Source organism: Ornithorhynchus anatinus, chromosome 2 (genome assembly GCF_004115215.2).
Source record: "Ornithorhynchus anatinus isolate Pmale09 chromosome 2, mOrnAna1.pri.v4, whole genome shotgun sequence".
In the NCBI taxonomy this organism is placed as follows: Eukaryota; Metazoa; Chordata; class Mammalia; order Monotremata; family Ornithorhynchidae; genus Ornithorhynchus; species Ornithorhynchus anatinus.
Genome location: NC_041729.1, coordinates 134,157,226 through 134,169,386, shown reverse-complemented (window position 1 = coordinate 134,169,386; position 12,161 = coordinate 134,157,226). Strand labels below are relative to the sequence as shown.

General features: G+C 42.2%; 1 protein-coding gene across 12 annotated transcripts in view; it reads left to right on the top strand.

Moving 5' to 3' along the window:
- The window catches only part of MYCBP2 (MYC binding protein 2), a 311,532-nt gene that overhangs the window by 191,159 nt on the left and 108,212 nt on the right, over positions 1–12,161 (top strand). For all 12 annotated transcript variants that reach the window (XM_029055680.1, XM_029055702.1, XM_029055705.1 and 9 more), the window contains exons 41-45: positions 1,231–1,456; positions 5,165–5,283; positions 7,847–7,934; positions 8,526–8,575; positions 10,957–11,129. In XM_029055680.1, the coding sequence (XP_028911513.1) occupies positions 1,231–1,456; positions 5,165–5,283; positions 7,847–7,934; positions 8,526–8,575; positions 10,957–11,129 (656 nt within the window). The remainder of the gene's footprint in view (positions 1–1,230; positions 1,457–5,164; positions 5,284–7,846; positions 7,935–8,525; positions 8,576–10,956; positions 11,130–12,161) is intronic.

Here is a 12,161-nt window from a genome sequence, read left to right as displayed (position 1 = left end):
GCAAATGATGATTAATTCCATATTTAAGGGCAGGCATGCAGGATAAGAGGTAGAGTGTTTCTGACCCAGGCCTAGCCGAGTCAGAGACTCAGAGGCAATAGGTGAAGGAGGACATATGTGTTACCCTGGTATATAATAATAATAATGTTGGTATTTGTTAAGCGCTTACTATGTGCCGAGCACTGTTCTAAGCGCTGGGGTAGACATAGGGGAATCAGGTTGTCCCACGTGGGGCTCACAGTCTTAATCCCCATTTTACAGATGAGGGAACTGAGGCACAGAGAAGGTAAGTGACTTGCCCACAGTCACACAGCCGACAAGTGGCAGAGCTGGGATTCAAACTCATGAGCCCTGACTCCAAAGCCCGTGCTCTTTCCACTGAGCCACGTATATCTAGCCTGGGAGTCAGAAGGTCATGGATTCTAATCCCTGCTCTGTCACTTGTCTCCTGTGTGACCTTGGGCAAGTCATTTCACTTCTCTATACCTCAGTTATCTCATCTGTAAAATGAGGATTGAGATTGTGAGCTCCATGTGGGACAAGGGGCTGTGTCCAACCTGATCTGATTGTATAATAAAAATAATAATGTTGGTATTTGTTAAGCGCTTACTATGTGCAGAGCACTGTTCTAAGCGCTGGAGTAGACATAGGGGAATCAGGTTGTCCCACATGGGGCTCACAGTTAATCCCCATTTTACAGATGAGGGAACTGAGGCAGAGAGAAGTGAAGTGACTTGCCCAAAGTCACACAGCTGACAAGTGGCAGAGCTGGGAGTCAAACTCATGACCTCTGACTCCAAAGCCCAGGCTCTTTTCCACTGAGCCACGCTGCTTCCCAGCGTGTATCCCTCCCAGCGCTTAGTACATGGTACGTAGTAAGCACTTAACAAATAACATAATAATTATTATTAATATGGGTCAAAGCCTTGAACCTTTAGAATGAACCTACGAGGGTATGCCACGATGAAGAAGTGGGGTCGGGGCAGATAACGAACAGAAGTGTAGAATGACAACACAGATAAGGGGAATGGAAACCCGAGGGAGAGAATGATTTCATCAGAAAGCGAGGATTCCCGGCATGGCGTTTCTGAGCTGTGACTGCCGGTGGTGATACCTTAGAAGAAGGAAAACCGGATGGGACTCGGACGTTCTCAGTCAGACGTGAATCGGAGCAAAACGGAAACCTCGTTGAACAACTGCCTGTCGTCTTCATTTCGGGGCTGCCTTCAGGTGACGTTCCCAGAGTGTGTCAGGTGGATGACCATCGAGTTTGACCCTCAGTGCGGCACCGCCCAAGCGGAAGATGTTCTGCGTTTGCTGATTCCTGTGAGGACTGTGCAAAACGCCGGATTTGGACCAAAGTTGATATCCGTTCATGAAAATCTTAATTCGTGGATAGAATTGAAGAAATTTTCTGGATCTTCAGGCTGGCCGACTATGGTCTTGGTGTTACCAGGTAATTTTTTTGTTATTAACTGGGTGGAATTTTGTGGGAAGGGGCCATTTTGGATAGTGAAGCTTCCCATCTTCCCTATAGTGAAACATGTAAGCTCAGCTCTATATTGTAAGCTCGTTGTGGGCAGAGAATGTGTCTGTTTATTGTTATAATGTAGTCCCCAAGTACGTAGTAGAGTGCTTTGCACACAATAAGTGCTCAATAAGTACGATCGATCGAATGAATGAGTGAATATTAAAGCAATAAATAGGAAAGATTGAATGTAGATCAACTAGAACACCTCAAAACAGAATCCCCACCACAAGTATACCTCCCCACTTCTGCCCTTAATACAGTAAACTGACTAAATAGGCTATAACACAAATTCATTACATAATTTGAATATACCGTGAATTAGCAAATGTTCTCACAGCACCATCAGTCAATAAGTAGTATTTATTGAACTACCCACTCTGTGCCAAGCCCTGTGCCGACCTCTTGGAAGAATACAAGAGAGTTGGTAGATAGGATCCCTGCTTTCAAGGAGCTTATTGTCTAATGGGGGAGACAGATGTTAAAATAAATACAGGTAAGGGAAGCAGTTGAGTTAAGGATATGGGTATAAGTGGGGCAACACAAGGCATTCTTTCATGACCCAAAAACGGTGTGGCCTAGTGGAAAGAGCATCTGGGTTCTAATCCCGGCTCCGCCACTTGTCTACATAAATACACAGCCACTTGTCAGCTGTGTGACTGTGGGCAAGTCACTTCTCTGTGCCTCAGTTCCCTCATCTGTAAAATGGGGATGAAGACTGTGAGCCCTACATGGGACAACCTGATTCCCCTGTGTCTACCCCAGTGCTTAGATCAGTGCTCTGCACATAATAAGCGCTTAACAAATACCAACATTATTATTATTATTATTATTATATACATATCCCTAATTTATATTAATGACTGTCTCCCCCTATAGACTGTGAGTTCACTGGGCAGAGAATCTGTCTACCAACTCTGTTGTATTCTTCCAAGTGCTGAGAACAGAGCTCTGCCCACAGTAAGTGCTCAGTAAATGTCAGTCAATCAGTGGCATTTATCGAGTGCTTACTATGTTCAGGGCACGGTACTAAGCGCATGGGAGAAGTACAATACAGCAGAATTAACAGACTCATTATTACGACCCTGGACAAGTTGCTTAGCTTCTCTGGGCCTCAGTTCCTACCTCTGTAAAATGGGGATTAAGAATGAGAGCCCCGTGTGGGACATGGACTGTGTCCAACCAGCTTAGTTTGTATCTACTCCAGCGTTTAATACAGCGCCTGCCACATGTAAGCACTTAACCAATACCATTAAAAAAAAACAAACCACAATCCACAAGCTGATGCAAGTAGAAATGTGAGAAAAGTTGTGATGGGTTGATGCTTATCAGCCTCTGCCTTTACCTTAGAGTACCCAGCAGTATATAATAAATAGAGGAGCATGGGTGTAAAGTTTTCTGTTCGTGGTACACAATACAAGATTATTGGAATTGGTAACAAAAAAGTTTGGTCATGGTAGTAGCTTCGAACCCACTGTCTTCTAATCCGTTCATTTCCACTGAATCAGTAGTTGCTATTACATTATTTTCTCATAATGTAAGCTTCTTCAATAGTACAGCTACTGCATTACAGATAAAATTATTGTGTCTGTTCCGTTGTTTCTCATCTGATCCGCTATTTGGAGTGTCTTAAGAATTTGTTAAGTCATTGAAGGGGGAAAAATGCCCTATTTTGCCAACCATAAATTATTTATGGCCTACCAGGGAGAGTCCAAGGACTTTGGGGTTTTGGAGTTTTTCTGCTATATCCTCACCCATCTCCCGCTGACTCTTCCTGTCCAAACCTCTCAAACAGATGGTAAACACACAGCACCTGCACTTTACCTCCTCAAAAACCCGGTTTCTGCACATTTCACTTCACTCTCCGAGGCCACCGATGGCCATCTCCTTGTCAAATCTAATGAACTATACTTTGCCCTTATTCTCCTTGACCTCTCAGCTGCATTTGATGCTGTGGACCACACCCTTCTTCAGGAAGAGCTATGTAACCTCAGTTTCTCTGACACAATCCTCTTCTGATTTTCCTGCTGCTTCTCTGGCTGATTTTTCTCTTCTCTTTCACTTGCATCTCCTTTGCTTCTCATTCCCAACGCTGGGTATCCCTCAAAGATCAGTTCAGGATCCCTTTCTAGTTTCAGTCTAGGACCAGCGGGGCCTAGTGAATAAAGCACAGGCCTCGGAGTCAGAGGACCCGGCCTCTAATTGCGGCCTTACCACTTGTCTGCTGTGTGACCTTGGCCAAGTCACTTCACTTCTCTGTGCCTCAGTTTTCTCAACTGGGGAAAAAAAAGGGGATTCAATGCCTGTTCTCCCTCCTGCTTAGACTGTGACCTCTGTGGGGGACAGGGACCGTGTTCAACCCAATCAACTCGTATCTACCCCAGAACAGTGTTTGACACATAGTAAGCACTAAACAAATATCATAAATAAGTGGAATCCTCACCCAATTTAAAAGACATATTTTTTTATGTATCATTTCACATAATTGTACTTCCTTGATGTCTGATTTCCCTTACTTGAAATTGTCTCTTCCTTCTGCAGTCCGTACTTCACTCTATTGCCTGGATCGTTTATCCTAAAAACTATGAAGTTCATATTCATTCATACATTCAATTGTATTTACTGAGTGCTTTCTGAGTGCTGAGCACTGTACTAAGCACTTGGAAAGTACAGTTCAGCAACAAATAGAGGCAATCCTTACCCAACAATTGGCCCACGGTCTAGAAGGGAGGACACAGACAACAGAACAAAATAAAGCAAGTAGACAGGCATCAATAGCATCAATATAAATAAATAGAATTATAGATATCCCCACTTCTCGAAAGTCTTCATCCCATCGACCTCCACATCAAATAGAAACTTCTTGCCATCAGTTTTAAAGCCCTCAATCAGCTTTCTCCCATCTACCTTACCTCCTTGAAATCCTACTATAACTGTGCATTTGGGTCTTCTAATGCCAACCTACTCTCTGTCCTGAGATCTCATCTATCCGATCACTGACCCCTCACCCAATGTCCTTCCTCAGATCTGGAACTCCCCTCCCGTTTATATCTGACTGTCCACCACGCTCGCCACCTTCCAAACCCTCCTAAAATCACATCTCTTGCAAAAAGTCTTTCCTAAGCCCTTATTTCTCCCATCTACCTCCCCTCTGTGTTGACTAGGCACTTGGCCAGATGGTAATAATAATAATGGCATTTGTTAAGCGTTTACTTTGTGCTAGACACTGTACTAAGCGCTGGAGTGGACCCAAGCAGATTGGGGTGACAGTCCCTGTCCCACATGGGGTTCACAATCTCAATCGTCCATTTTACAAATGAGGTGACTTAGGCCCCAAGAAGTCACACCTCAAGCACTTTGATACCTCGGTTCCACAGCACTTACGTAAATACCCGTGTACTCTACTATTTCCCCTATGCACAGTTTATTGTAATATGTCTCCCTCATTAGACTGTACATTCCTTGTGTCTGGGGAGCATTTCTGCCAACTCTTTTGTCTTGTACTCTCCCAAGCCCTTAGTACAGTGCTCTGCACATAGGAAGCGCGCCATTAATACCATTGATTGATTAATTAAAAGGAAATTGAAGAATTCACAATTGTATTTTTAAAATTCAGTTGTCACTACTTCTTTTTAGGAAATGAAGCCCTCTTTTCACTGGAGACAGCATCTGACTATGTGAAAGATGAGAAGGCTTCCTTTTATGGTTTTAAGTGCTTTGCAATTGGATATGAATTTAGTCCTGGATCCGATGAGGTGAGAGTGAATATTTGTTAGTCACATTAAATCAATCTGTTTTTCTCAAGGCGACTTTTAACTTGTTTTAATTTATAAAGTGTATTCTAGCACTGGTGGTAGTAATAATAATAATAACAATGTTGGTATTTGTTAAGAGCTTACTATGTGCCGAGCACTGTTCTAAGCTCTGGGGTAGATACAGGGTAATCAGGTTGACCCAATTGTAGTAGTTACGATAGCACTGATTAAGTACTTTCTGTGTGCAGAGCACTGTTCTAAGCAATGGGGAATAGTCCGGAGGTGGGAATTAGACCCGGACCCTGTCTCTCCCTTGAGGGGCTCGCAGTCTATGAATAAAAGTAGGGGAGAGGACTGGAGATGAGCTACTTCTTGGGCCATGAAACAATAAAGTATAGAAACAGCAGAGAGAAGCAGCATGGCTCAGTGGAAAGAGCATGGGATTGGGAGTCAGAGGTCATGGGTTCGAATCCCAGCTCTGCCACTTGTCAGCTGTGTGACTGTGGACAAGTCACTTAACTTCTCTGTGCCTGTTACCTCATCTGTAAAATGGGGATGAAGACAGTGAGCCTCATGTGGGACAACCTAATTACCCTGAATACCCCAGTGCTTACAACAATGCCCTGCACATAGTAAGCGCGTAATAAATACCAACATTATTATTATTATTATAAAGTACAAGGACAGAGACGCAATATACAAAATAAAAAAAAGTCATTAGGGAATTGTGGCTAGAGGAGGAGAATCTCGGGCTCCTCACGATTCAGAGTCCATGGCATACTTGTAGCCAAAGCCGTGGCTACTGTAACCACTCCCCACCCAAGGCTACGTGAGGTCTTGTACTGCAGTTGCTGTTCTCTTTGCTGCAGCATGCCAGAGGCAGTCAGTTCAAGTTTGATCGGCTACAGTGGGGAAGGCAGAAGCGTACAGGGAAGTGGCCCTAAAATTTCCAGATGCTTCATTTGGTCATAGTGGTGAGAAGTAGCTGAGAAGGCAGAGCAGCAGCTTTTTCACCTGACCCTTGGTAAACATGCTGGAGGGTAGTTCCAGCGCTTAGAACAGTGCTCCAGCGCTTAGAACAGTGCTCGGCACATAGTAAGCGCTTAACAAATACCAACATTATTATTTTCTTTCAGCTACGGTTTTGTAGGGGCAAAGCTGGGTGGGCGGGGAGGGGAAGAGGGGGAGACACACTCAGAGCATGCAGGGAAGCAAGGCCGCAATTTCCAGATGTTTGGCTCCACTGCAGGGGCGAAAGGTGTACAGACAGTCTTCGCACTCATGACGGCATCGGCTTATGAAAACTTTGGGGCTGAAATGTAAATCGGAACTATTTATATAAATATATGATATAATATATATATGATATATGCTATATATCATATAAATGGAGACCGGTTTCCCGAAATGAGACCGAATGCCCTATTTTTACACAAATTATCCATAATTATGTTTGGAAATCAATTCTAGAAAAGAAATATAGCTGCATTGGTGTATTTATAGTGTAAGCATATAATAATAATTATGGTACCTATTACCCACTTATGATGTGCCAAGCACTGTTCTAAGCACTAGGGTAGATACAAGTTACTCAGATTGGACTCAAGCCCTGTCCCACATGGGGCTCCACAGTCTCAATCCCCATCTTCCATATGAGGGAACTAAGGCCCAGAGAAGTGAAGTGACTTGCCCAAGTCACACAGCAGACATGTGGCAGAGCTGGAATTAGAATCTAGGACCTTCTGACTCCCAGACCCGTGCTCAAGCCACCAGGCCACCTGGAGAGTACAGCGGAAGAGAAAGACGGTCCCTGCTCTAAGGAGCGTTGAAGTTCAGGTGCCATTCTTACAAAAATCTAAGCTTGAATTCATATTTAATTCTGGGCAATCTTCTAAAAATATTTTTCAGTAATGCCGTGGATTTAAAATATAATGTAAATGACTCTAAGAACCAGCAAAATTTTCATTGTTAGTAGTGGTGTGGAATAGTTAGAATGTAAGCCCTGTATGCGTCAGGGACCGTATTCAACCTGATTAGTTGGCAACAACCCCAGCCCTTAGGGGAGTTCATGGCACATAGTTAGCACTTAACAAACCACTATTATTACATGCACTGCTACTTGTATTTATTGAGTGCTTGCTATGTGCAGAGCACCATACTAAGCGCTAGGAGAAAATACAAAGATGGGAATTAGACGTCGTCCCTGTCCCGGTCCCATTACCATCTCCTTTTTGTAATATCTAGGCACTTGGGAGAGTACAGTACAACAGAGTTAGCAAACATATTGCCTCCCCAGCAGGTGTTTACAGTCTATTCTATACATATTTACACCAGTTCTTATGCTTTCCTTTCAAACATTATAACCCCAGCAAAGTGAGACCCATTCAGTCTTGAAACATCATATATCATTACTCTCAGTTGGTTGTGAGTTTTCCACAATAAATCTGTTTGACTAAGACAGTACTGTGGATCAGATTTAAAAGCAGTCTATGAAATAATGAATCAACCCAAATGACAAGTCCAAAACATGTCAAAATAAACCCTGTTTATTTGCCTTTTTTAGGGAATCATTCAGCTGGAAAAAGAGTTGGCCAATTTAGGTGGTGTCTGTGCAGCAGCTTTGATGAAAAAAGATTTGGCCCTTCCAATTGGTGAGTCATTTCAAGGCCTAACCCATTTTTGTTTGCTGACTGTTGCCTAGAGCAGACCAAGGATTTCCAAAATTCTCATGTTACTTAAGTAGCTAGGTGAGATATTTCTGCCACCTTCTACTCACGAGACTACGACTGTTCTAGATTTATGAACGAGGAAAGCAACTTTAATGGACTGAATGAAAATTGCTGTCCTTTTAAACGATACAAGAATACAGTAACTCTGTTTCTGAACAGATGATCAATTCCTGAGAAAAGTCAAATATCTACAAATATTTGCACTCTCCTGAACTATTTTGTAACTACTGATTATTTTGGATAATTGCATCTAATTGAGTTAAATTGGGCTTGCTCCTTCTCAGCTGGAGATAATTAATCACTGGTATTAGGGGGAAACCACAGTGATATATTGTTTTGTGTATAATCTTAATCTCAAAATTTTAAATTGCTGTCATTGAAATTTGTGGTCCTGACCTTTAGGTAGATTAGGCAAATCCACTTCAGTTTTTCTTCAAAATTTAAAACATTGGCAATTGATTTTACTTATTAAAAGTTGCATTATGCATTTACATTATGTAATTTGTATAACAGGTAATGAATTAGAGGAAGATCTTGAAATTCTCGAAGAAGCCGCATTGCAGGTGAAGTATGATATCTAATATTCTGTGATAGTTTTCTACCAGTAGTTTTCAAATGCTTTCATTGCAATTTAAAAAGTGCTGAAATACCTATTTTTTTTTTTTACTAGGTTGTAATCTTTTTTTCTTACCTCTCCCTGTAAATTTTCTTGTTTTTTTCTTGAGTTTTCTTGTTTTTTTTTCATTCCCTCATTCGGGCGTGTGTGTATTTTGTCATTTGCTTGTTTAATCTTTCATGGCTCTGCATTAAGAACAATTTATTAGTGTTCTGTATTGTACTTTTAAAGCATACTTTATTGCTCCATTAAGATTTGTTAGGTGTTCTTCTCAGATGTAATGCGTAACATTCATTTTAAGAATTTCCAGCTTTTTCCATGCTCTTGTGAATTTATTCATTTGTTTAATAAGGCTGAATGGATTCCATTCCTGCTTATGTCTCTTTTTCCTTTTCATTTTCCTATTCTCTCTCTCGTAACTTTCCTTCTCCTTGTTGTGTTGAGCTGCTGCTTCCTTTGAAGAAGTGGTACTGACTGTCCCCATTTTCGGGCACTCTCCTCTGCTCCATTTTCCCTCACCTTTTCATAATAATGATAATATTAGTAATTGCGGTATTTGTTAGGGGCTTACTCCGTGCCAAGCACTATTCTAAGGGCTGAGGTAGGCATGAGGTAATGAATCTCTGTCCCTTATCTAGCTTCTGGTCCGAGGCAGGAGACCAGACTACTGAATCCCCATTTTATTCGTTCAGTAGTATTTATTGAGTGCTTTTTATGTGCAGAGCACTGTACTAAGCACTTGGAATGTACAAATCGGTAACAGATAGAGACAGTCCCTGCCCTTTGACAGGCTTACAGTCTAATCGGGAGAGACGGACAGACAAGAACAATAGCAAGAGACACAGAAAAGTTAAATGATCTGCCCAAAATCACACAACAGGCAGGTTGCCATATTGGGATTAGAACCCAGATCATCTTCCAAGAGACTGTCTGGTCTAGTGGGTAGCCCTGTATTCACACACATTACAACCCAGATAGGAGTCCTACTGGGCAGGAACTTGAAATCCTTCCATGAATATGTTTTCCACCCACACAGACCTTGAGACAGTGTGGTCAGTATTCAGGGCATCGTGTCCAGCGTGGCTGCCGGTATTCTTGGCATTTGCCAAGAGAAGCCACCTAGGTTGGTTAGGCAGAGATAATAGTGAGCCCAGGTAGCTGCATAGAGGCTGTGCATAATCATCCAAGACAGATCAACAAAAGAAATTCCACTGAGTAAAAAGGCATAGAACTGCATGGTATGGCCGATCATCTGTAAAATGGGGGTGAAATATCTGTTTTCCCTCGGCCAATCATCTGTAAAATGGGGGTGAAATATCTGTTTTCCCTCTCATTGTGAGCCCCTTATGAGACAGGGACTGCGTCTGATCTGACTGTCTCGTATCTACCCCGATGCTTAGTACAGTGTGTGGCACAGAGTAAGTAACAAATTCCACAATTATGATTACTAGTAGTAGTAATAGTGTTGTATGCAGAACACTGTCCTAAGTAGGTAAGCAGTGTGACCTAGTAGGTAGAGCATGGGTTCTACTCCTGGCTCTGCCACATGCCTGCTGTGTGACCTTGGGCAAGTCACTTTACTTCTCTGTGCCTCGGTTACTTCATCTGTAAAATGGGGATTGAGACCATGAGGCCTATGTGGGACAGGGAAGTCCAACACAATTTGCTCGTATCTGCCCCAGCGCTCGGTACAGTGCCTAGCACATAGTAAGTGCTTAGAAAATACCATAATTATCATTATTATTATGAGTGCTGACCTCAGTGTATCCAGAAGGGAAACGGGGCCTTCCTCCTCTAGGCTGTAAACTTGTCGTAGTCAGGAAGCATGTCTACCGACTCTGCTGTAGTCTACTCTCCCAAGCCTTCAGTACAATGCGCACTCAATAAATATTTCATTCATTCATATTTACTGAGCACTCATTGTTTAAGTGATCAGTGGGGCAATAGCTGGAAGGTGTAGTGGGCTCAAGGGGGTGGAGGATTTCAGGAATACCTGGGCATGTTGGAAAGCATAGGGGAAGGAGCCACTGAAGAGTGAGGGGTTAAAGTTGGCAGGGAGGGAGGAGGGGAGGAGCAAGTGTTTTAATAGGGGGCTAAGGGGTGGGGTCAGAGGAACCAACGGAGACAGATCTATTGAGAAATTGCTAGAACTTCAGGATCAAAGATTTTTTTCAAAAGGCAGTTCTAGTGTATTTTAACACTATCACAGAGATTAATCCATAATCCGCGTAATTTTAGTTCCATATACACTAATCCCTGCCCAGTTACAATTATAGCTCTCTACAGATGATAGTTTTTTAATTATTTTTTTAATATTTTACCAAACAGGTGTGCAAAACGCACTCGGGCATTCTCGGGAAAGGATTAGCACTCTCTCACTCTCCAACAATATTGGAAGCTCTTGAAGGAAGTTTGCCACTCCAGATACAAAGCAACGAACAATCTTTTTTGGAAGATTTCATTGCTTGTGTTCCAGGATCAAGTGGTGGGCGACTGGCAAGGTAAGGAAGTCATTTGTGAGCACAATTTGCTAGCCATTTCGCATTTGTTTTCCTCCTCGTGGATATTCATGCAATATTCCATGCTATTTAAGCATATTTGATTTTCATGTATTAGATAAATATGGTTTGGCCAAAAACTTTCTTGGCTCTGCAGAATTTTTTGATGCGGCTTAACTTTTTAAAGATGTCTGTTGTTGAGGTCACGTTGTAGCAGGAACCTCAAACAATCTGCTGGCTGATCAGTTTCCTCCAAATTACATGGGCGTCAACTGAAATTCTGTATTTTAAGATTTATAAGAGTGTGAAGTCTTTTACTATATTGGATAAAAACACCAAAATCACTTCTTGGGGACTGTGTGTACCAACTTCACCACTTGTTAATCCCAGTCCACCACGTGTCTGCTGTATGACCTTAGGCAAGTCACTTCACTTCTAGGCCTCAGTTCCCACATCTGAAAAGTGGGGATTAAGACTGTTAGCCCCACGTGGGGAACCTGATTACTTAGTATCTGCCACAGTGCTTTAAAAAGTGCTTGGCACATAGTAAGTGCTTAACAAATACCATAATTATTATTATTATTATTATTATTAATTACTGTTGTACTCCAGTTTGCTCAGCACATGGTAGGTGCTCGATAAATGCAATGCGTTGATCCTCAGGATTTAATTGTATTTTCTTAATATATATAGTGAAAAACATCCAGTGGATTCTGATGTTAAATAATTTCTGCAAAAATCCACCAGTAAAGAAAGGAACAAACAGTGTTGTAGTGAAACAGTCGGTTTTCTTATAGCACAGAGTCTGCGCTGTTGCAGAACCTCGTATGCGTGACTGCCTCTCCTGCTGTACTATCACATGATATCCAGACTGTTGTGTGTTGTTGAAACAGTGTTCCTGGTTCCTCTTTTTTTTTTTTTTTATGGTATAGGTAAAGTGCGCAGTATATGCTGGGGCTGAACTAAGCTTTGAGGCAGATAGAGGCTGATCAGGTTGGTTACAGTCCATGTCCCATGTGGGACTTGATCCCCATT